A 25,184-nucleotide genomic window follows, 5' to 3' on the forward strand; every position below is an offset into this window, starting at 1 on the left:
CACTGCCTTGGTCAGTCATGATCTTAATCTCTTCAACTTTCCCATATTGTTCAAAATATCTCTTGGTGGTGTTCTTTAATGCCACCAACAAAAATCTTTCTCACAGTTAAGTGGGCACCAGGGCTTTGAGAATCTTCTCTTGATTCAACCCTCTTTGGTTACACAACTCTTCCATCCACCTTGTGTGTCCTTGCATTTGTGGAGGCATCCCCCTCCTCCACAGCGACATATGTGACAAACCCAAAGCCTCTGGAGCCCTTAGCATTTGGATCTCTCATTACCACACAGTCCATTAGCATTCCCTGTTGCTCAAAATGGCTCCTCAGACTTTCATTGGTCATTTCAAAGCTCAAACCTTCCATGAAGAGCTTCTGCAGCTGTTCAGGCTCTTTGGGAAACGCTGGCTTAGACATGACAGTGGTCGGTGGGGAGACTTTAACAGTGCTTCCTTGGTGGCATCCATGGGCAGAAAGAACCGTATATATTCTTGATTTCAACATGCCTGCGGCTCAGTTGACATTGTGCTTTCTATATCAAATAATCCTTACATGTTTTATATAATTCCAAGTAATCAGAACTCCTGCGAGCATTTTTAAGAAAGGCCTTGGAACTGAATAAAACAAATGGATACCTGTCCTCATTACTCCGGCACTCACATTGTATGGATATCATGGGCAAGATTCATTATAAGAATTGAGACAGAATATGGATTATTCTTTTTCTTGATTCTGCCTCTCTACCCTACAGCCAATATTTTGCTAAATTTCAGAGAATTCTGTTCCTGATGGATGCATGTTCCCCAGGGACTACTAGCCCTATAAAGTACAAGGTAAACAGTGCCCCCCTGGAACTATGCAAATGGCAGGGCTGCTTCCATCAGCCATACTTATGTATCTTTTAAAAAGGTATAACAGTAAAAGCAAAAGATTTTACCAGACAGATCTAGATTAAAATCCTAGATAAGATCCCAAACCAGTGGTGAGATCTTAGGCCGACAAGTATCTGACCCTCAGTTTCCTTAGTTATAAAATAAGTATTACTATCTGTTGGGTTGTCATGAGGATTCATAATATATAAACATGCATACAATAACAATAGCCATGAGGAACAGGTAACCTTTATACAGTGTTCGCTATGTGCCATGGACTATTCTATATACTTGACCTGAATTAACTTATTTAATCCTCTAATGACCCTCTGTGGTAAGTATTCCCTTATTACTCCTATTTTATTTTATTTTATTTTATTGTATTTTATTTTATTTTATTTTTATTTTATTTTATAGGTGTGAAACAGACTCAGAGAAGGTAAATGATTTGCTTGAGGAGAGTGGTCATGCTGCTATTAAAACCTGACCTGGGGAATCCCTGAAGGGCTCAGTGGATTAGCGCCTGCCTTTGGCCCAGGGCGTGATCCTAGAGTCCCAGGATCGAGTCCCACATCGGACTCCCTGCATGGAGCCTGCTTCTCCCTCTGCCTGTGTCTCTGCCTCTCTCTCTCCTCTGTGTCTTTCATGAATAAATAAATGAAATCTTAAAAAATAAAAAAAAATAAAACCTAACCTGACTTGAGAATCTGTGTTCTGAATCACTAGGCTATACTTCATATGTATTTATGAGTTGCAAACATTAATATATCATTAGGCACATAATGATTACACTCATTATATATCTGAACTATATTGATGCTTCTTCAGGAAGCATTTTGGACTGTTGGCCATGAACTCCAAAATAGTTGAAATCTTAAAACACCCTGGAGAGTTTGAATACAAGAAAGAGATTTTTAAAACTCTACCTGGGAGCGATATCCAAGCCATTTATAAGTACTCCACCCATACAAAAGCTTCCTGTTGAACTGGCAAGTATCAGAAAAATGGTCATGCTATAAATGCTGGAACTCAGGTAGAGCAGACACAAACTGAAGAAGGCAGGCAGGAGAAGTCCTGGGGAGAGATTCAGACATGCGGTTAGGTTAGGCGAAGGGCCTCAAGGTGCTTGAATGTCCTGGCTGTTCTTACCTAGAGTGTTGAAGAGTTTCCGGATGGTAATTAAGCGGAGAATATTCCTGGACAGGAAGAAGTCTGTCAGGTGACCTACTAGGATGCCAAAGCTCCAGGCAAACAAATAAGGGAGAGCTGACAGCAGCCCATTCTGGAAAATAAATGTTATTGTGAGGGTGAGTATGATAGAGTCATCCCTAAACTAAAATTCAGTATCTAAAATTTGTACCGCCATACAAGAAACCATCAACATGCAACTTCAGAATTCATACTTGGGGCCACACCACCCAAAAGAAAGAGGAAAATAGTTTGGGGGTCAGAAAGAGTTGTCAGAGCCTGTCTAGTTTTCTGTTCTTAGAGTCACAGGACCTGAAAGTCCTGGAGAATAGAAATTGGAAGACTACATTTGGGAGTGGGGAATGCCTGCCCTGGGGGAAATGGCAGAACTAGCAATAGCAGCAATTACAGACATTCGTACAGTCCTTATGCTGAACCGCTGCTGTTAATCCTTTCAACCTCTCTGTGGTCTCAAGAAGGATAACACTGAATCAGAGAGTGCTTAAGGGACCTCACTGTTTAGGTTGGCCCCCGGGGTGAGTTACTGGAGGTTGATCGATGAATGGCACTTTGGGCATTCTATTCCTATAGGAGTCTTTTCTAGCTATTATGGCATTGAATGTAAGGTTCAGGGAATATTGATTCTCCAAGTCAGACAAGCAATGAGAATGTCCATCCTTTCAAAGCAAGACCTGAGTCATGGGTTCTCCACCCAGGACTCATTACCTTATCCCAAGAGACAGGTTGGGAGTGAGCTGAGCAGGGTGACAGGGAAGGATCCTAGTCTCCGTAGGAAATGGTGGTGCTGAGCCATAAGTACTACTATTTAGGGTGATTGTGCATTGAATGGGAGGTAGGGAACCTGTGGGAACATGAGTGAGTGTGTTCTATTGTGGGAGTGCCAGAAACTGCTTACACCTTTTTTTCCTGGGAAATGTTAACATAAGACTTAGAAACAGTGAATCTCCAGGTACAGAACATCAGCTAAACAGTGTAGGGGCAGTCAAGAGCTAGGATTAGAGTCATAAGAAACAAAGAAATGAGTAGAGTCCTTCATAAAGTTGGAGAACACAGGTAGACTTACCTCTTTTATGTTCACGTGAAGCTTGGCCTTGATAAACGTTGGAGTGTACAAAACCATAATGGTATTTGTCCAGTGAAAAGCAAAAGAACCGAAAGCAATGGCCCAGAATGGAAGAGACTTAATCATAGCTTTGATTGGCAGAGACTGTGTGCTTGAGCTGACCTGGAGAGAAAAAAAATTAACTATTAGCACAGTAGGACAAGCTGGAATACACTTTCATTTGGCACAGAATCTGGGAGATACCACAGTGGAGCATCTGTGTTCTACCTGCTGGTTGAGGCAGGACAAGATGTATTCCTTCTCACTGATGCTTATACATGGGTGGTCCTTTGGGTCATCATAAAAGAGAACGAACCAGAGAAGACTTAGGGCACAGCCACAAGCACCTATCAAAGTAGGACAGGTTAAAATCGAAATGGTTTCTGTCTATAGTAAAGGCTCTTTCCCAAATTGACATTTGTCATTATTACTCACAGAACCTGGACCTCCTTGTTCTTTAGAACATTGCAACAAGGCTTACATTTTTGATGTCCTCTCTGTATCTGTAGCTACTTCTGCCTACAGAATGAATTTTGCAGGAAGGACGGTAAGCCCTTTGGTCTCTCCTGATCCAAACTCTGTATCCCTCTGCTCATGGTAGTGGGACTCCCTGTTCTTAGGCCCTTATCTCTACAAATTGCCAGTGTGTTCCACCGTGAGACTATAGCACAACTAAGCTTTTACAGGGCTTAGCAATCACCTAGCTTTGAGAGCCAGGTCTTGGCTATGCTCCTAAAATATAGCCCAGGCCAGAGGGATTATACATGTCTTCTGTGAGGAATCTTCTGTTAAGACAGGGAGTATGTAGTATTCATCAGTCTTCCAGAATGCATTCATTCATTTGACAAATATTGATTATATGCCCATTATGTACCATTCACTATTCTAAGTACTGGGGATGTAGCAATGAATAAAATACAAAAATGTCTATCATCATAGAGTTTACTGTCTAGTGGATGAAAGAGATGAAGTAAAGTAAATAACTAAAAGGTATTAGATATCAGTGACAAGAGCTATGGAGAGTTGTTACAGGAGGAGGAAGTGAGGAGTGTCATGCTCAGTGAAGGCTGGGGCATTGATGTGGGGCAGAGGGAGCAGAGAGTGCCGAAGGCCGAGGTCATGAGGCCAGTGTGACTGGAGGGGAGGCAGGGGGGTGGGTGGGAAAAGATAAGGACAAGAGTTGATGGGATCAGACCATGTGGAAATTTGGAGCCACTGTAAGATCTGAGACTTTTACAACACTCTTTAAAAAGCATTAAAAGGGTATTTCTACAATATACCATTTCCATATCATTCTATGACCTGAGAACCCAATCCCAAGGTGAAATGTAAGTGGATAGAAGTGAATGCCTAATAAATACATGTGCAATGTGTACCTTCCTATGTATTATTTTTGTCAACTCAGAAACTCATGTGGTGCTATTAGCTCTTTTTCAAAATGAGAACACTGATGTTCAGAAGGGTCCACATCCTTTCCCAGGGACATATGGTTAATAAGTGGTAATTGATACTTAGCATGAATTATATTTTTAGGGTGGGGATACAGTCCTAGAGGAGTAGCCTGGGGCAGAGTTTTGAAGACAAGAGTTAATAACAAATGGAAGAGGATAAGTCTGCAAAAGACTAAAACAGAATGACCAGAAGAACAAAATCCAATGCACAGAGTCAGGCAAAGGCACCATTGATGGTGGTGGATGTGATTAAGAGGTCAGGTCAAATGTGGACTGAAGAACTTCTGCTTCATTTATGGGCATGGAGGTTTGGGCAACTCTAACGTTTGTGAGGCCTGGAAACTCACATGAACATTTAAAAGTTATAAATCAAGTTATGGATTTGTTAAGAAACTTAAATAAAATATGTCTTCTCATACTATGTTGAGAAATGTAACTTCAAAATGACCTGGATAGAGACTTCTGGTTTCTGATTCAGCATGTAAGGAACTTGAAAGTCATTCCTCCCATCCTCGTGACAAGAAAATTAAATAAAGTAAAAATCCGACAACTCCTATTTTATCCATCAGAAAATTGAGGACATAGGGCAAGCTATTTTCCCCCAAATTGGACAAACAGATGAGTGGATACAGAGAATTACAACTTCCTGAAACAGAAGCCCAGAAGCAGAAAACTGCACGGGAACCAGTACCAGGGTAGGAAAACCTGGCAATTGGTTAATTGCAGTAGGCTGTGTGGACAAGTTTGAGAGGTAAAAAATCTGGAGTTGGAGGGAGTCCTGGAGGGACCCTCATACTTTTGTGAGTTTTACCTCCCGGAGACCTAACCAGGTTCTCACAGTGAAGATCAGAGAGGGGAAAGGAAAAGTAGCTGTTTTGAATTATGTCCAGAGCATTCTGTTCTTAACAAAGCCTGCTGTCAAGGGAAACCTTTACCAGAGCCTAACCAGCTTAAGGGAAGGGAAATACCACCTGCATCCCCCGCTGGCCTTCCTATCTTACTTTAATGGGGGGAACACTGGGAAGGACTTTTGAAAGTGAAGCCCAGAGGCACAGGCTCCCAGAAAGACTAAGACTAATCATATGACTATAGAATACTATTTCCCCCCCCAACACACACCTTACCACCACATCAGTAGGTTCCCTGTATATAAATGGGAATACAAATAAAAAAAGTCGCATGTGTCAAACTTTATTTAAGAAGTCTGTAAAAACACAAAAACAGAAACTGTAGTCTCTGAAACTTAGTGCTATAGCAAATAGTAAGCAATGCCTAACCCCTAGCCAAGCCAGATAAACATAAAACCTCACATTGAAAGACTATTTCAGTTCCTATTACCTACTACATCTTGGTGAGCTTTCAACAACAACAAAATCATAAGGCATACTAAAAGACAAAATCATAAGGCATACTAAAAGACAAAAAATATAGTTTGAAGACAGCAAGCATTGGCACCAATTCAAAGATATTGGAATTATCAAATCAAGAATTTAAAACAACTGTGACTAATATTACTAAGAGCTCTTAATGGAAAAAAGTGGACGACATACAAAAATATATTATTCATGTAAGGAGACAGAAAACTCTAATATTAAAGAAAATCAAAAGGGAATGCCAGAAATCAAAAACACTAATCTAGAAGTGAAGAATGCCTTTAATGGGCTAATCAATAGACTAGGCATGGCCAAGGAAGGATCATTGAGCCTGAAGAAATGTCTATAAAAATTTCCAAAACTGAATCGCCAATAGAGATAAAGGATAAAAAAAGACAGTATCCAAGAATTGTGGGACAATTACAAAAGGTGTAATATATACATTATGACACTATCAGAAAGAGAAGAATGAGAAAGGAACAGGAGCAGTATTTGAAGTAATAATTAGAGTCTTCCAAAATGAATGATAGATGCCAAACCAGATATAGGAAGCTCAAGAGAACACCAACAGGGTAAACAAAAAAATTTACACCAAGGTACATTATATTCAAACTACAGAAAATATAAGACAAAGAAAATTTTTGAAAGAAACCAGAGAAAGAATGAGATTTAAAGTTAGAATTCTTAGATTCCACTGGTCACAAATCCCTGGTCTCTGTGGTCAGAGGCTTAATCTCTTGTTCCTACCCAGATCCATTCCCATATCACTAGATGTTTTAATTGGATGTGTATAGAAATTTGTACCTTCCCTATCATGTTCCATTTGCATCTTCTGCAAGCAGTTTTGCCTGCCCCTCCTCAACCAAGTCTAAATTCAATAGATGTGCAGAAGAATCCTGCTAGATTTGAAAAGCCTTGTTTTGAGCAACTAATTCTGGGAGTGATGACTAGGAATATGACCATGGGCTCTGATGAGCATATAATCTCAAACCCACAGACTCTGCTGCATGAAGAGGGTCTGGCTGGAGAGGCGCCAGAATGGGCTCAGTGCGGATGTAGGGCAACTCTGATGGAAGCTGTAAATGATCAAGGGTTGTCTCAATGGCAGAATGGGTCAGACACGAGTCAGATAGAAGTTGCATAGAAATCCGGGAGGTGGGGATCCCTGGGTGGCGCAGCGGTTTGGCGCCTGCCTTTGGCCCAGGGTGCGATCCTAGAGACCCAGGATCGAGTCCCACGTCGGGCTCCCGATGCATGGAGCCTGCTTCTCCCTCTGCCTCTCACTCTCTCTCTCTGTGTGCGACTATCGTAAATAAATAAATTTATAAAAAAAAGAAAGAAATCTGGGAGGTTGAAGCAGTGGGTACAGACAGATTGAGCAATAAATTCTCAAAAGGAGGTAGGTGTTCAAAGGGAGGTGACATGAGAGAAGGCAGAGAAGAAAGGGAGCCATTTCAGAGATTTGAGGAGACTTGAGAAGTTTTGAGTGAAAAGAAACATAGCAGGATGGATGGCTGTTTTAAGCACAAATGTGAGTTTGTAAGCCATTTGCTCTTTTGGGATATTTTCTCCAGCGATTAGAAGCTGCTCAAAGGCAGATGTTATTTTGTTCTTTAAAGCAGTGTGGATCCAGATTTATTTAACTATATCAAGAAAAATATTCAAATGGAACAAAACCTCTTGGTTTTAGTCTTGCCTCTGTCACCAGCAGGGGCAGGCCATCCAGCATCTGGTGGGCACTATGTGACGCCTCAAGGTAAAGATTTGTGGAGGCAGCCACCTGAATCCCTACCCTGCTACTCTCTAAGCCTTTCCCCCCATTCCAGGTGCCTCCATATGAGGCAATTCATGGGAAAGCTGCTATCCTAGTACAATGCATAGTGCTTTTCTCTGAGGCTCCTGGAGCCACCTATGCTAATTGCAAATGACATATGTTGCTGTACACATGCATATGACGTTGGAATAGGAATACAATGTGAATGTCAGAGGTCATCCAACCTTTGATCAGGACTGGTAGGCAGCATTAATTATTGAGCGTGTCATTCCTGGAGCACAAACCTCACCTCCCTGTAATTTCTGCTAATTAGTTTTCATTTTGTAATATAGAGCAGGGGTGCATTTCTCTTCTATGCATGTTCTCTCAAGTTTTCTTTTTGCCAGACTAGACGGTCCCAGTGTTATCAGCCTGTTTCATGGTATAGGGTTTGGATATTGTCACTACTCATTACCTACTACTGATGACTAACTAATTTAGTGATGAAGATCAGTGGCATTTGGAAGACAGAAGGCATGTTTTCACATTATGACTTTGCCATTTGCTCACAGTATGCATTAGTTGTCTTCTGTTTGTCCCTCTAGGCCCTTCATTCTTTACCCTTCTGTATCCTGCCTTGCTCACAGATAGCTGGCTTGAATGAACATCAACAGGCCCCTGTGTCATCTATTTTCTCGATAGACTAGGCAAGCAGCCTGAGAAGAAGGTAAGAAAGAGAAAGTGAGTGGGATTGGGGTGTCTTCCCCTACGTATCTCCTTCCTAGCATTGCTTCAGTTAGTATACTCCTTTTTATGAACAATAATGGGTCATCTCTTTCCCCCAGGGTTTCATATAAGGGGTATGGATCTCCAGTACCTACATTATAGAATTGTGGAGGTTATATACAATGACATATGTATAGTTCTGCTTGTAATGTGGACTTAATGTTGACTTCTCCCTTTCCTTCAATGAAATTCATGATTTTTGATGTCATGTCATTTTTGATGTTAGCTTTATGTAAATTAAATTATTTATAAAACTGACATTATAGTCAGTTTTTATTTTTATTTTTTTTCAATTCTGAATAATGACTGGGATGTTATAGAAGGAGACTTACCAAAAATATAGAAGACCATGGGCCAGCCCAGGGACTGGCAGATGAATCCAGTCACAAGCAGAACAATGAAGGACCCCAGCAGATTTCCTAATCAGAAGACACAAAGAAAACCCCTAAAGAACACAGACACCTGAGAATAGAGATAATGTAGCCTCACAGTAGCAATCAGCAATTTTCAGTGAAATACATTTGTAAAGCATAACACTGAGCAGAAGAAAATAATAAAATATTTGCTTTCCTCTCTTTTTTTTCCTTGCTGTTTGAGATGAAAAAGCCTTTTCTTCATTCTAGACAGTTACTGCATCTTTAAAACAAAGATGCTGGAACAGTTGGTTTCCAAAGCCCTGGACACCTCAAAACACACATCTTTTATAGCTCTAGGAAGAACATGATACAATGAAATGACAATGGGATTCAAACATTCTAGGCCTTAAGTCATTACCTGATAGACTCAAGGTAGTAAGTCGGCCTCGTTCCAAGGGAGGAGCCCACTTGACCCATATCATGTGCTGAGATATTAATGCCGACCCCTGCAATTAGAAGGATTGGGACAGCTGATTTCTGATACTTCCTGTGAATTTAAACCCTATTCAGTTTTTGTGTTATCTTAATACCTGGGCTACTCCCTGGGCTACTCGGCATGCCAGGAGGAAAGCTGCACCACCTTCAGCTGCCATTGGCATTAACAGACTAAGTAGAGAGCTGAGGAATAATGAAAAGCCAATCATTTTCTTGATGGAGTATTTTTCAGACAAGTATCCAACAGGAATTTGGGTGATGAGTACACCATAGAAGATGGAACTGAAGATGATGCCTTGGATTTTAGGACTCCAGTTATACACGGGGTTCTGAAAGAAATAAGGAGACACATGGAACCACTCTGCATCCTAGTGAGTTACTGTAATATTCAGGGATGCAAGGTAACTGGTTTGCCAGCCCACTAAGTTTAAAGGAGCTCCCCCTCTGCCCCTTTCTCTATCATTTCTTTCTCTGGTCAAACTTCTCTAGGGCCCCTAATTCTTGGTTTTCTTCTTCTTCATATAGAAAGATTCACATAACAAAGCCCTTCACAAATATTAAGGCATGCTGTAATCATGGAACATGTTTAAACAGTTAGGTTACTAGCAAAATAGATGAAGATCTGAATTTCTTTTTCTAATAATTACTGTCACATCAATTATGATAACATTCAATCTCTACACAAATTAATTAGCAAGATAAGATTTTAAACTTATGACTATGGATAGTATTTTTCATATACCTTTATGTTATCCAGGTGCTCCTCTGTGGAGGTATTAGGCAAACTGTGTGGACCTGTGCTGTTCACCATGATTACCATTGTGAGGTTCAGACACATGTTCTGTGCCATTAATGCAACGTTACAGAGATGCAAGAGGAGAGATAATCCATAGCGGAAGGAACAAAAACTTCGAACTAAGAAGTAAAACAAAGTGTCCATTGTTAACACAGCTGAGATAAAACCATACAGCAACTTCAGGAAGGGCACTCAGAAATTTGGAACCATATATATATATATATAGGAAGCAGAAATTGGGAAATATATATATTCAAGTATAACTGACATACAATAGTATATATATATATATATATATATATATATATATATATATATATACAAGTGTAGCTGACATACAGTAGTATGTTATGGAACCCTACATATTAATTTAAAATTTCATTGTACTTAATGGCCTTTAAGAAATTATGATATAATAAGAAGCAGTCCCATGCCTCCCTAAAATATAATCCCAACAAGAATGTCCCAGAAAATTAAACCAGTCCTTCAGATAGTTTGGTTCATGCCTATTTTAAAGGAACTACTTACAAATACTCTGGGTTAGTCTTGAAAGCAAGCTCCCTTAATAACAGCAAAGATTTTCTTTCAAGGAAACTGTTTCATTCTCTAATTTGTAGTAGTGGTCTATGAATTGTCATATAAGCACATTGCACAGAAAAATTGCAATAAAAATATAATGTACTTCTTAAGGTAGGGTGAAGCTAGAATAATCAGTGTAATGTTGGTGTAAAGTCAAACAAATTCATCAATGGAAGAGTGTAGGCAGTCCAGAAACAGATGCACAGACATGGCCAAATGCTTTTGTTTTTGTTTGTTTTTTAAAGATTTTATTTATTTATTCATGACAGACACAGAGAGAGAGAGAGAGAGGCAGAAACACAGGCAGAGGGAGAAGCAGGCTCCATGCAGGGAGCCAGGCGTGGGACCTCATCCCTGGTCTCCAGGATCCTGCCCTAGGCTGAAGGTGGCGCTAAACCGCTGAGCCACCAGGGCTGGCCGGTCAAATGCTTTTGAATAAATGCACAAGATGCAATATAGAGGAGGAAAATAAACTCTTTTTCAACAAATGGCATTATCCCAAGAGAAATAACAACATAAGTTTGCAAAAAAACTTCTACCAAAATGCTTATAGCAGCTTTATTCAAAATAGCTGAATGTTTGGAATGGATTAACATACTTTATTTTAATACAATGGACATTACTCAAAAATAAAAAGGAAGGAAATACACACTCAACAATCTGGATGAATGTCAGCAAAAATATACAGCTTAAGAAGCTAGACACCAAAAAGTGCATACTAGAGAGATCTATTTTTATGATTTTAAAAACAGGCAAAATTAATGTGTGTGGTTAGATATCATAATAACAATTCTTTCTGGGTGAAGAGAACCAGAAAGGACCTGATGGGATTTTTAAAGTAATGTAGTGTTCTAAGAGTCTTGTTCACGAGTCTATGCATTTGTCAGAATTCATCTAAAATGCACTTAAGATCTGTGATTTTATTGTGTGTAATTATATTTTGATAAATCTTAAAAACCTATTGAGAAATTATGATCACATATCAGATTGGCATAGATCAACATGCACATTTGTTGGCCAGCCCCAAAGGGAAGAGATAACCTACATCACAACCCAATGGAGGATACTTTGGTGTCTCTTTAGTTACATTTTTTTAATTGCCTGTGGTTGATGTAAAGAACCGAATTAGACTTATATTAAAGATAGCTACTATATCCAGCCAGCTAGCCAAAAGTTACAGTTGTTTCTAAAAATCTGTTTGCTAATTTGGGGAGGTTTTCTATGTAGGGAATACGCTAACAGTAGTGATTTTATATCTTCTTTTGCTAACCTCAGACCTTTAATTTCATATTCTCATTGGGTCAGAACCACCAGTATATTGTGGAGAGCACCACATATCCATGACTTTTATACCATTGTTCCTGATTTACATGGAGTGGTTCTAACATTTCTACATTTCAGATAATGCTTTGTTGAAGGTTCTGTTGTAGATAGGTTTTACAAAGTGTGTTCATTTTCTATTGTGTAAAAAAATTTCCGCAAATGTAATGGCTTAAAACAACATCCCTTTACTAACTCACAAAGTTAATAGTGAGCATAGAGTTTAGCATAGTGTGGTTGGGTTTTCTGGTCATGGTCTCATAGGCTAAAATCAAGGGATCAGCCCAGAGGAGTTCTCAGTGGAAGGTTCTAAGCAAGGAGCAAGTTCCAACCTCATTCAGGTTATTGGAAGAATTCAGTTTTTTTCTATGAATGTAGTAGTGAGGTTGCTGTCTCCCTGCTGGCTATCATCTGGGAGCTGCTTACAGTTCCAAGATGCTGTTCACATGGCCTCCTCCAGTTCCCAAACCAGCCAGAAAGAATCTTTTATCTTGAACCCTCTCACACTTTGAGTATCTCTAACTGCTTGGTCTCTGATCTCTACTCCAGATTTAAGGGCTGGGTAATTGCCTGGATAATTGCCCTATTTTAAGACCAGCTGATTTAGGACCATATTTAAAACTGCTAAAAAAAAAAATAAATAAAATAAAACTGCTAAATCCCTTCAGGCAGCACTTAGCTTAGGGTTTGCTTAAATAACTGGCAGAAGGTGCGTGTACACCAGGGGCCAGAATCTTGGGGGTTATCTTAGGATTCTGACTACCATATCCCCTTTTCCCCCTTCTGGTCCTTAAAGATCCATGTTCATCCCACATACAAAACACACTCATCCTCTTCCAGGGTTCTTTGAAAGTCTCATCTTATAATATCAGCTCAACTCCATTGCCTCCTCAAAATCTCATTAGCTCAAAGTCACAAATCTCTTCATCTAAGTGATCTAAAACTGATGTGAAGGGCGTTCCTAGAAACAATCCATGCTGGGGCACAATATTTCTCTATCTATGGACTTGTGAAAGGAGAGGCAAGCTCTATGGCCCCAGTACTCCTGGTAGTACAGTGGTGGAGCAGGCATTGGGCAATTGCTGTAGACGTTCCAGAAGGGGGAGCAGGAGGGTAAAAGGGCATTGCTGACTCCTAGAGTTTTAAAGTTCAGCTAGACAAATTTTGGATTTACTGCTAAGTGAGGGAAAAAAAGCACTAATACCTGGAAAACTAGTTTTCTGGACTAATTTCCCTTTGTAAATAGATAGAAACATTAGATGAAATATATTTAAAATACATTTCAGGGCATCTGGTTGGTTAAGCATCTGATTCTTGATTTTGTCGTGATCTCAGTGTCATGAAATTGAGCTCTGTGTTGGCTCCATTCTGTGCGTGGAGGCTGCTTGAGATTCTCTCTCCCTCTCCCATAAAAATCAATCAATCAGTCAATCAAATAAAATATTTCTTTTTTTTTTTTCTTTTTTTCTTTTTTTTTTTTCAAATAAAATATTTCATTGAAAGTATGGATGATCTGTCAGAAAGAATGAAATATTCAGGCTAAGGGTATAGTGCAGATAGGCTTTCAAGGCATGAACTGATCATTGAAGGCAGATTTTTTTCTGAAGACATTTGATCTCAGAGATTTTTACTTGTTTTTCTTTTGTTCTGCCTCCCAGGGCGCAGGGACAATAGGAGTCAAGTGCCAAGGCCCGGCAATGGGAGAGTCTATTAAGAGAATCTCTTCCCAGACATTTAGATGCCAAAGACCTACTGGCTTGTTGAGGGCTGAACACATTGACCCCCACTTTGCCGGGGGACCATGGAAACTTGCCCATGGTGAATGAACCGTGGAGCTAGGCAGAGGGGAAAAAAAAAATTCAGTCATCAGCCAGTTCTTCCTTTGGCTTGCAGCCTAAAACTCACTGTTCTTGGGCCATCAGAAAAAAACTTCTCCAACTACACATGTAGGCATATACACTGAGGATGGCTTGTTTCAAAGCTTTCTAAACCTAATCTTTAAAATTAAAAGGAAGGTGAATGGACCTGGAAAACTAACAGAAATGCTTGCAGGGGTGAGGGAATCCTTGGAGGTGAGGGGGAAAAAAAACCCTCTATAGAGCAAAGGGGAAACAGTCCTCACCATGTGCAGAGGAGGCAGACTTGATGTTATGGTTAGGGCACCCTTTCGAGTTTATCCACTTGTCTCCTCCACATTGCTCCAGGAAGAACATGAATTACTTCTAAATAAGCCTTGAGTTAAAAAGTAAACTACAAGGGAAATTCCAAAGGGCTTGGGATGAGCAAAAGTAAATACTGTGTGTCCAACTCATGGATTCTCAAAGCCAAAGATAAAATCCTGAGGATATTTGTCAAAAAAGAAGAGAGAATTTGAAGACCAAAAACTAATAAAGGTACTGAAAGAAATGTTAGCCAAAGAACTGAAAAGAAATGTTAAGCAAAAGGGCAGAAATAAATTTATGTATATGTAAATTGATTATATATAAATTATATATAGATATAAATTGATATATATCAGTTAATATGTTTTATATGCTTGTATGTAAGTTTGACTATAGATTAAACAGAAATAGAAAACTATCAAAATCAATAAATATCAAAAATAATACAAGAAGAAAATTTAAAGATAATAGACCACTCATCTTTAGATAAATCGAAAAAGAATATAATTCATTGCCCACCCCCACCTCTGGGAGGGGTGAGACACATACATAGCTCTAAGACAATAATAATTGCTTATTGTCCTTCCCCTGCCTTGGTCAAAATAAACAGTCTGCCTAAAAAAAGTTTTCAGGATATGCAAGTATTGATGCCCAAGGATAGAATGACTCAAGAACATTCATCCTGCCTAGGCTCTATCCAAGGGTCTGTCTCTTTCTCCTTGAGCTGGAACAAAAATAGAGCACTTCTGTCTCATGTTCTCCACCAAATGATTAAACTAAGTATACAAGAATCACAGTGACTTAAAGTATATGAATTTTTTTATTTGAGGTTTTTCTAATGGGAAACTATAGCAGAATTAATTTTTTCACTTTCTTTCCTAACATTTCTAAGATTCTTTATAAGGTTTTTAAAAAAGATTGTATTTATTTATTTGAGAGAGAGAGCAAGAGTGAGGGAAAGGGCAGAGGGAGAGGGAGAGAAAGAAGCTCAAGCAGACTCTGTGCTGGGCATGGAGCCTTGATATGGGGCTTGATGCCATGACCCTTAGATCATGACTTGAGCAGAAATCAAGAGCTGGATACTCAACTGACTGAGCCACCCAGGCACCCCAACCCTTTATATGTTTTTATGAAAAAAATCTTCTCACCTAGAATCTATGATGTCTCTCTCTCTCTCTCTTTAAGAGAGGGAGTTCACATGCATGTGGGGGGAAGGGGCAGAGGGAGAAAGAGAATGCTAAGCAGGCTCCACGCCCAGTGAAGAACCCTATGTGGGGCTCAATCCCATGACCCTGAGACCATGACCTGAGCTGAAATCAAGAGTCAGAGGGCTTAACCGACTGACCACCCAGGTGCCCCTATGATGTCATATTTAAGACAGAGAAAGCCTATGTAGTGGGATAGCGAATAATTTCTACCTTTCTTGGGAGTGATCTGGTTGTCCATTTGCATAATGGATTCCAGTTTCTCCTCTTCTGACTGAAGGGTTTGGTCTCCACTGTAAGTATAAAACACTTTGGTGTCAGCATAACCCACGGAAGAACTGACCAAAAACCACCCAGTACTCCTTTTAAATCAGAAAGATTTAAAACATGCATCAAAGGGAGGCCTCCTCCGTTCACCAGTACCCATTTAACTCAACCATCTGCTTCCCTTAACATTGCACTTTTATGCTTTTTTAGTTGATTAAAAATATACATGGGCCCCTGAAAATTATTTAAAAAGAAAAAAACTCTGCCCGCCCATAATTCCATGTCCAGTGAAAACATCTCTCAAAAGTGAAATGAACAAAAACTGAGGGAATTCACCGATGGTAAACTTGCCCTGCAAGGAATGCCAAACATGTTTTTAGGCAAGAAGAGATGGCTCAAGGTCAGAAATTTGAATGTACAAAAAGAACATTGGAAAAGGAATAAGTAAAGGTAAAATAAATTAGCTGTCTTATATCTTAATAAGGCTGAAGGTTAACTGTCTACCTATTAATTTTGCCTTCTCAAGGAGAGCCAGGTCATTCCTCACGCACTCTCCCTCTTGGGCACAACCACCACTGCCAACAGGCACTGATCATGTGCTCATCAACACCTTGAGCTTTGGCCACATCAGTTTGTGTGAGCGGATTCTCAAAGGTTGGATTTGCAAAATATTTTTGAATGAGTAGCTGATCAACCACCATTATCACATGCTGAAGCATCTTTTGGGCTGCTGTTTATTTCAAAATACACACACACGAAAACACCCGTACCCACACACCACACACATAATACACATATGTCCTGTACACACATACAAACACAGCTCAACACAACACATATATATATAAACTACACACTCCACACTGCACACATCGCAAACATACTTATGCATATCTTTCACCATGCACACCAGACACCCCACATCACTCACAGATACACAAGCATCATACAACACGCACCACATGCCTCTCTTTCTTTGTCTGCCTCACACTAATCCCTAGAAATATGTTCTTTTTAATTTTCCTTGGGAACAAAAATCTGTGGAAATAGATTCCCCCCCCCCCAATTTCCCCAGCTTGCTAAACATATTTGATAAGATCTTTAACATAGAAGGCTCCCTTATCACTCTGTGGAATTGTTCGTTTCATGTCATGAGTAGCAACTGAAGAGTAAGACTGACCTGATTGAGGAGAAGCAATCCTGTCTTCCCTTGGGAAGCCTTCAAACTTTAAAATGTACTGAATTTCTGGAATTTCCAGTTTTAGTCCATTAATCCTTCACCAAATCCTTTGACTTCACTCTATCAAAAGCTTAATTTTTAACTTCACTTTCATCTTTCCTTGAATCTTCTGGGGAGGAGTGTGGGTCTTACCACCTCCCAATGGACTAGAAACCTCCTAGAAATAGGCAGTCAAACATATAACCATAGTAAACAGACATCACTCATTTCCTCCTGCCAGGAGGGAGAACCAGCCTGTTGTGTCAGTGCTCCCAGAGCAAATGTTTTCTCTTAAGCATGGCTCTGGGTATACAGTACTCTCTGACAGGCATGCCAAGGCTGTTTAAATGCCCCTAAATGCCCTATTAACATTTTGCTTTCCTGCCTGCCTTCTTCTTCCCCTTCCCTTCCATTCCATTCCTTCTCTTCCCTACCTTCCCTCTCTTTCCCTTTTGCAAAGGCTGCATCTGTCTGACATTCAAACTACTCAGAGAGAGGTACATTTTATTAAGGCATATCCTCCAAAGGCAGTGACTTCCCCGGAGGCTTCTGCGGTGACTAAGTTCTCCTGGTTCCTGCCACCTGTCATAGCAATACCCGGGGGTGCTTTTACCCTGTAATTCTTTGAAGGCAATCTACTGATCAAATAGGAACATAGCCCTTAAAGCATAATAATAAATGTTTGGCACATAGCAGATACTCTATTAATTGAACCAGTTATTTTCTCTCTAGAGAAATCTTGAAAACCTTTAGCCTATTTGACCAAAGGACTTTGATGTCTTATATAGTCAGCTGGATTGTTTTGTCAGAAATCCAGGCTCTGGCTATTACAGCATGTTTGTACAGATTGATGCCAAGGCTGACAGTTTCTGGCATTCTCAGGCCTTTTAGTGATTGAGGGCCCCAGATCAGCAGTTGCTCAATGTTCGTATTTTAAATAAACAACATTCCCATCTGATGTCAATGTCTCAGGTCCTAGTTACTAATTACTCAGAGGGAACTGTCTTCCTCTGTTTGGCTCCAAAGCTTTATGTTGCTCTGTGATATACTTTAAAGGCACTTCTGGATTCTACATCTGGATTCATATTAAGTTTTTTTTTCACTTTTTTGTTTGATTTTTTTAAAAATTCAATTAATTAACATATAATGTATTCTTAGTTTCAGAGGTATAGTTCAGTGATTCATCAGTCTTATATAACACACAGTGCTCATCACATCATGTGCTCTCCTTCATGCCCATCGTCCAGTTACCCCATCCCCCATCCCCCCTGCTCTAGCAACCCTCAGTTTGTTTCCTATAATTAAGAGTCTCTTATGGTTCATCTCCTTCTGATTTCATCTTGTTTTTTATTTTTCCCTCTGCTCCCCTATGCTCCTCTGTTTTGTTTCTTAAATTCTACGTATGAGTGAGATCATATGTTAATTGTCTTTCTCCGATTTATTTATTTCTACTAGCATAATACCTTCTAGTTCTATTCACGTTATTGCAAATGGCAAGAGTTCATTTTTTTGATGCCTGAGTAGTATTCCATTGTGTGTGTGTGTATATACCACATCTTCTTTATCCATTCATTTGTTCATGGACATCTGGGCTCTTTCCATAATTTGGCTACTGTGGACATTGCTGCCATAAACATTAGGGTGCAGGTACCCCACTTTTCTAACTAGGTGTTTTTTTTTAAAGATTTTATTTATTTATTCATGACAGAGAGAGAGAGACAGGCAGAGGGAGAAGGAGGCTCTGTGCAGGGAGCCTGACGTGGGGCTCGATCCTGGGTCTCCAGGATCATACCCCGGGCTGAAGGCAGCGCTAAACCACTGGGCCACCAGGGCTGCCCCTAATTAAGTTTTTAAATTTAACATTGTATAGAAATTTTCAAACTTATGAGAAAGACAGAACACTCTAATATAACCATATACCCATTAACCAGCTTCAACGATTATCAATATTTGGCCAATGATAACTTGATTTATATATATATATATATGTGTGTGTATATATCTCCAGGGGTTTTTATGTAGTATTTTATTTTATTTTCAAATAAAATAAATAAGATAATTTTATTTTTAAATAAAATAAATAAGATAAATAAAATAAACAAAAATAAGATTTTATTTAGTTATTTGAGAGAGAATGAGAGCATGAGTAGGTGAGTGTCAGAGGCAGAGAGAGAGGGCAAAGTAAGCTCCCCAGTGAACAGGGGCCCTACGCTAGGCTCGATCCCAGGACCCTGAGATCAGCCAGACACTTAACCAACTGAGCCCCCGAGGTGCCATTTCTGTAGTATTTTAAAGTACATCTCAGATATTATGTTATTTATCCCATAAAAAGTACAGCATGGATATATGACTCATTAGTGCTTAAAAAAACATAACTAGCGTACCATCAGTGCATCTACTAAGCAATAATCTCTTAATATCATCTAATAGCTAATTATTATGAAGGTTTCCAATTGCATCAAAGTTATCTTTTTATACTTTAATACTTGACTTATTTATTTGTTTTAAAGATTTTATTTATTTATTCTTGAGAGACACAGAGAGAGAGCAGAGACACAGACAGAGGGAGAAGCAGGCTCCATGCGGGGAACCTGATGTGGGACTCCATCGGGGTCTCCAGGGTCACACCCTGGGCTGAAGGCAGCGCTCAACCGCTGAGCCAGTGAAACGCCGGGACACCTGCACCCCGATGTTTCTAGCAGCAATGTCCACAATAGCCAAACTGTGGAAGGAGCCTCGGTGTCCATCGAAAGATGAATGGATAAAGAAGATGTGGTTTATGTATACAATGGAATATTACTCAGCCATTAGAAATGACAAATACCCACCATTTGCTTCAATGTGGATGGAACTGGAGGGTATTATGCTGAGTGAAGTAAGTCAATCGGAGAAGGTCAAACATTATATGTTCTCATTCATTTGGGGAATATAAATAATAGTGAAAGGGAATATAAGGGAAGGGAGAAGAAATGTGTGGGAAATATCAGAAACGGAGACAGAACATAAAGACTCCTAACTCTGGGAAGTGAACTAGGGGTGGTGGAAGGGGAGGTGGGCGGGGGTGGGGGTGACTGGATGACAGGTACTGAGGGGGGCACTTGGGATGAGCACTGGGCGTTATGCTATATGTTGGCAAATTGAACTCCAATAAAAAAAATAATAATAAACCGCTGAGCCACCTGGGCTGCCCAATACTTATTTAAATAAGGATCCAAACAAGATCCACATGTGGCGTGTAGTGTTATTATGGCTTTCACCTCTCTTTAACTTTGCAACCATTCCTTCCTTCAGTTTATATTTGCTGTTACTTAGTAACAACAACAACCAAAGGAATAAAATGAGATCATTTGCAGAGTGACTCTCATGGCTGATTTGGCTAATTGCTTCCTTGAGCCTCATTTGATGAATTTTTTATCCCTATGCCCTAGAAACTGCTGGTAAATGGAGTGGCTTGCTTAGATCCAGGATAAGAATACTTTGTGCAGGTGCTGGATACTTCCACAGGGGCAGCTCATCTCACTTAGTAAGATAGGATTGCTTAGTGGGTTCAGATATTCTCAGCTTGATTTGTCCACTAATGAGGTTCTCATTTAGCCTTCACCTATGGCCTTCAATGGTTGTTAGTAAATGCTGCCTAGATCCATTAATTTATTAGAAGTTTTATTAGAAGTTTCTAATTCTATCCTGCCTTCTTCATGTAGGAACTGGAATTTTCTGCAAAATAGGAAATTTGCCTAATTGAATATTTGGTTAGTCTGAAATATAGATTTAATAGGAAAGCCAGGGGTGCCTGGGTGGCTCTGTTGATTAAATATCTGGGTTTGGCTCAGGTCATGATCTCAGGGTCCTGGGACTGAGTCCCACATCATGCTCCCTATTCAGTGGGGAACCTGCTTCTCTCTCTCCCCCTGCTTGTGCTCTCTCTCAAATAAATAATAGTCTTTTTTTAAAAAAATAGGAAAGCCAGGATACTTTATGAAGTTGTAGAATAATAATTTAGTGTCTTAACAAAAATTACCAAGGAAAATTATGATCTCATGGGTTTTACTCGATGTATTTCAGTATGTCAAGTCCCTATTTTTTATGCTTAAATTGTCCCTTCTTTGGCCAGTAGGAAGCTATTCAAGCTCTTTTTAAAAGACACAGAAAGAGAGGCAGAGACCCAGGCAGAGGGAGAAGCAGGCTCCCCGGGGGAGCCTGATACCAGACTGATTCCAGGACCTCAGGATCACGACCTGAGCCAAAGGCAGATGCTCAACCACAGGAGCCCCAAGCCCGTTTCTATTGGCCTTAAGACCTGACCCTAATTGTCTGGGATAGCTTCCGTGTTTTCTAACACACACACACACACACACACACACACGCGCCACATGCATGCATGCACATTCCCTATTCCAGGCTCCTCTAGTGTATTTTCTGTTCTTAGACCTGGGCTTTCTTACAGACTGCTGTTTTCTTTTAGCAAATAACACTCTAGACATAGAGATGGTCCTTGCTCCTAGGTCTCATTGCTTCTAGGCCCTTTCAGTGGAAGAACTTAAAAGAAGTATTTTTTTCAGAAAAAAATTAAGAATTCTGTCTGATATCTCCAATTCAAATTGAATGTTAGAGTGATTTTTAAAACTTCTTGACTTTATGCTTCTGAATTTTTCTCATATGTTAAACATCTGGATTCCTAATAAATAGAATTATCTTTATATGATAATGTACCTATATTAATGCTCACAAGATACTTATTAAGTGTCTACACTGAAGACTCAAAAATGTATGGCACTGCCTCAGAGCCTCAGAGACTTCAGCATATTGGTCAAATCCATTTAGTACTCTCAGCACAACATTAGGAACCTGTCATTAGCGGGGCACCTGGGTGGCTCAGTCAATTGAGTGTCAAACTCTTGATTTTCACTCAGATCATGAACTCAGTGTCATGAGATCCAGCCCTGGGTCAGACTCTGTACTGAGCACAGAGCCTGCTTAAGACTCTCTCTCTCTCTCTCTCTCTCTCTCTCTCCTCCCTCTCCCCTCACATGTACACACTTATTCTCTCTCAAATTAATAAAATCTTTAAACAAACAAACAAACATGGGACATCCTTATAAGAAGGGGAAATTTTGACAAAGAGACAGATATGTGCAGAGGGAAGATGATATGAAGACACAGGGGGAAAGATATCTATAAGCTAAGGAATTCCTGAGGCTTCCAAAAGAGAGGCATAGGACCTATTCTCCTTCAACACTCAGAAGGAACCAACTCTGATGACATGTTCAAACTTCTATAATTGTGAGACAATAAATTACTGCTTTTAAGCCATCTAATTTGTAGCGCTTTGTTATGGCCATCCCAGGAAACTAATACATATGCATACATTTGATTATCTCATTATTAGCATTAACATAACATGGCCCCAAGTCAACTCATTATCTTCCTTTAAAAAGAACTCTTTTCCTGCATTCTCCAGCTTAGGTGTTCAGACACTCTCTGTGTAGTGTCTCAGGTTAGAGATCCAGACTCCCTAACTCCTTTCTTCTCCAGCATCCATCTAGCCAAATGCCAAGACCTTTCAACTTTCCCTCCTAAGCATTATTCATGTGTCTCTTCTCTCCATGCCACTATTACTTGTAGGGTACTCTTCAAGCTCCTTAATGTGGCAAACACAACCTTTGTGCACTGGTCGTACCCACCTCCCTAACCTCATCTTCTGTTCTTTCCTAACTGACCATGCAGGCAGGTAATTCCTTTCAGAACCTATCCTGTTTCTTGCTTTTGTACGCGTTGGGCTCCAGTGCAGGCAATCTTACCATAAAACTGCCCATTTAGCTCAAGAGTTCCTTGTGGAATGAGATCTCCCCACCCTCACCCATGCTCTTCCACTTGGGATCAGAATTGCTTGTGTCATCTCCCCTAATGGCCTGTATGTCCGCTGCTATTGTGCTTAAGACAGTGCTGTGGCAGGCATTCTGTCTGTCCTCCACATTGGACTGGGGAATAGTGACTATGTCTAGCTTGCTTTTGTGTCCCAGTAGCCTAGTTTCTAGACAAGAACAAGACCTCAGTAATTGGTTTTTGCTTTATTCAGATTTGGCCTGTGTCTGCTTGCCCTGGTTTTCCACTCAGAACTGTGCCCATCACATCACCTCTACATGAAATGGCGTGATATCTCTACTGTCTATGTGGTAAGGATCACCAAGAGAACCAATTAAGAAAATAGCCCTGCCTCCCTGCATGTGCTCTGACCTAATGAAACCCATACATTACCATTTGACAAAAATACCAATCCTTTTTATGTTTTGAGCTTTATATATGATTAAACGACTGAAGTAGTTGGATCCCAGAAGGAAAGTATGGCAGATTCACAGTAGGTATTTTGAAGACAGTGTTAAAAGAGACAATTTACACAGGACTGGGAATGTGGCAAAGACAAAAAAAAAAAAAAAAAAAAAAAAGGCCTGAAGGCACAAGTAAAGAGAGAAGTGACCAGAATGTGTGGAGGGATTGGTAACTGTGAATTGTAGGGGAAGAATCAACCACCTACAGATCCCACAGGGAATGACCTTAGAGATAGATATTCCCTGTCCTCACTCTTTGGCCTTCATTGAAAATCCAGCAGAGGCCACTGGACAAAGCAGTGTGGAGGCAAACCATGCAAGTCAGCCTGCTGGGGCCTAAGCAGGATGAAGAGTGGAACACAGAAAGGGAGGGGCATATGGACAATATCCATCCAACAAATAGAAATTAATATTCACTTTTAAAATAGGAAACATGATCATCGTAGTGAGGTTACTGCCCTGGATTAAGAGCTTCCCAAACATTGTTTCCTGTTTTGAGATCTGGAAACTGTGAGTCTGGCCTTTTTTTTTTTTTAATTATTTTATTTTATTATTATTTTTTTTATTTTATTTATGATAGTCACAGAGAGAGAGAGAGAGAGAGAGAGAGTGAGGGGCAGAGACACAGGCAGAGGGAGAAGCAGGCTCCATGCACCGGGAGCCTGACATGGGATTCGATCCCAGGTCTCCAGGATCGCGCCCTGGGCCAAAGGCAGGCGCCAAACCGCTGCGCCACCCAGGGATCCCGAGTCTGGCCTATTGACTCTGATATAGCCATTCCTCCAATTCCACTGGTGATTCTATGAAGATGACAATTTTGTTCTTGGCTATCACTTTATTTGAATTTTCATTTGTCTTATATTTTCCTCAAAAATAAATCTTAGTAACATAAAGAACTGATCTCAGATTTGAAAAGAACTGCAGCAAATGAAATTCTTTGGGTGTGTTCATCACCATAGGCTTCTCATTTGTGAAGAAAGATGTCCGGTGACTTTCCATCATATCAAGATGGAGTAACTAAGGAAGAAAAGTGATGTGGAATTAAAAATTTCAATAGTGCTTCCCTTGTTAAATCCATAGATGAAATCACTATCCTTTACCTTCATAAACGAGTAAGTTTCCTCCCTTTTGCCCAGTCTTGGACAACTGCATCTCCACATATAAGGTAGAAGATCAGTCCTGAGAGGTTAATGGCAAACAACAACAAGAAGACATTTCGCCACCCAAATTCAGAGTCCTGAGGACACAAAACCTCAAGTAAATATTACCTCTTTCATCATCATTTTCTCTATGACATCATATTAATAGTTTAGAAGACCATGTTTGCTAGTGGGTTTCCATGCCCAAATTGACAAAATAATAATTTCAAAGTGCATTTAGAGTATTCTTAATAAATATTCTTAATAAATTTCTAAGTGCATTTAGAATATTCTTAATAAATGGGACCACTACAATTAACCTATAGAACTGCATTGGTCACTGTTTACCGGAGTGTCATACATTTCCTCTTTTGTGCAAATCATCATGACACAAAATATGCTATGAGTGCTTTCTTCTTGCATTGCAACAGCATGGTGGCAACATTGCAGGCTTTGGAGAGAGGACTAAAAAGGAAGAATTCTGATTCTACATCCTCTTAGTGGAGAGACTTATTCTATCAGATTTTCAGTTTAATCATCAGGAAGTCAGGGTAATAATATACCATTCTCATAAGTGGTGTGAGAATCAGTAATTAAATGAGATCACTGCATACAATATACTTATACTCATGCCTGTATATGTCACATACTTCAGCACATCTGCTTTTATTATCTCTTTGCTTTGGGATGGTTGTGCAAATGAAAATTTCAAAATGTTGCAGAAGACGTGACAAGTTGCATCTATGCATGGAATCATCATCTCATGACATCTGTATGG

At 39.9% G+C, this 25,184-nt stretch overlaps 2 protein-coding genes across 12 annotated transcripts in view; both read right to left on the reverse strand.

Annotated features, from left to right (window-relative positions):
- Nucleotides 1–17,040, reverse strand: part of SLC17A1 (solute carrier family 17 member 1) — a 78,845-nt gene extending 61,805 nt beyond the window's left edge. For 4 of the 9 annotated variants that reach the window (XR_005384407.1, XR_005384408.1, XR_005384406.1 and 1 more), the window contains exons 1-10: nt 16,903–17,035; nt 15,669–15,748; nt 10,136–10,308; nt 9,489–9,722; nt 9,317–9,404; nt 8,875–8,961; nt 3,408–3,526; nt 3,141–3,302; nt 2,018–2,150; nt 1,795–1,942 (exon numbers count right to left, since the gene is read on the reverse strand). Coding sequence is in view for 5 of the 9 variants with exons in the window: in XM_038584311.1 (XP_038440239.1) it covers nt 1,795–1,942; nt 2,018–2,150; nt 3,141–3,302; nt 3,408–3,526; nt 8,875–8,961; nt 9,317–9,404; nt 9,489–9,722; nt 10,136–10,308; nt 15,669–15,702 (1,178 nt within the window). In the remaining 4 variants the exon portion in view is untranslated. Of the gene's footprint in view, nt 1–1,794; nt 1,943–2,017; nt 2,151–3,140; nt 3,303–3,407; nt 3,527–8,874; nt 8,962–9,316; nt 9,405–9,488; nt 9,723–10,135; nt 10,309–15,668; nt 15,749–16,902 lie in introns of all 9 variants that reach the window. The other 5 variants (XR_005384409.1, XM_038584312.1, XM_038584315.1 and 2 more) reach the window with 3 other exon arrangements.
- A 6,869-nt stretch (nt 17,041–23,909) lies between these two features.
- SLC17A3 (solute carrier family 17 member 3) overlaps nt 23,910–25,184 on the reverse strand; it is a 39,845-nt gene continuing 38,570 nt past the window's right edge. For 2 of the 3 annotated variants that reach the window (XM_038584328.1, XM_038584327.1), the window contains 2 exons: nt 24,368–24,504; nt 23,912–24,284 (listed from right to left, as the gene is read on the reverse strand). In XM_038584328.1, coding sequence (XP_038440256.1) covers nt 24,370–24,504 — 135 coding nt within the window. In that variant the 3' untranslated portion in view covers nt 23,912–24,284; nt 24,368–24,369. Of the gene's footprint in view, nt 24,285–24,367; nt 24,505–25,184 lie in introns of all 3 variants that reach the window. The other variant, XM_038584329.1, reaches the window with a different exon arrangement.

Source organism: Canis lupus, chromosome 35, assembly GCF_011100685.1.
Source record: "Canis lupus familiaris isolate Mischka breed German Shepherd chromosome 35, alternate assembly UU_Cfam_GSD_1.0, whole genome shotgun sequence".
NCBI classification, from domain to species: domain Eukaryota; kingdom Metazoa; phylum Chordata; class Mammalia; order Carnivora; family Canidae; genus Canis; species Canis lupus.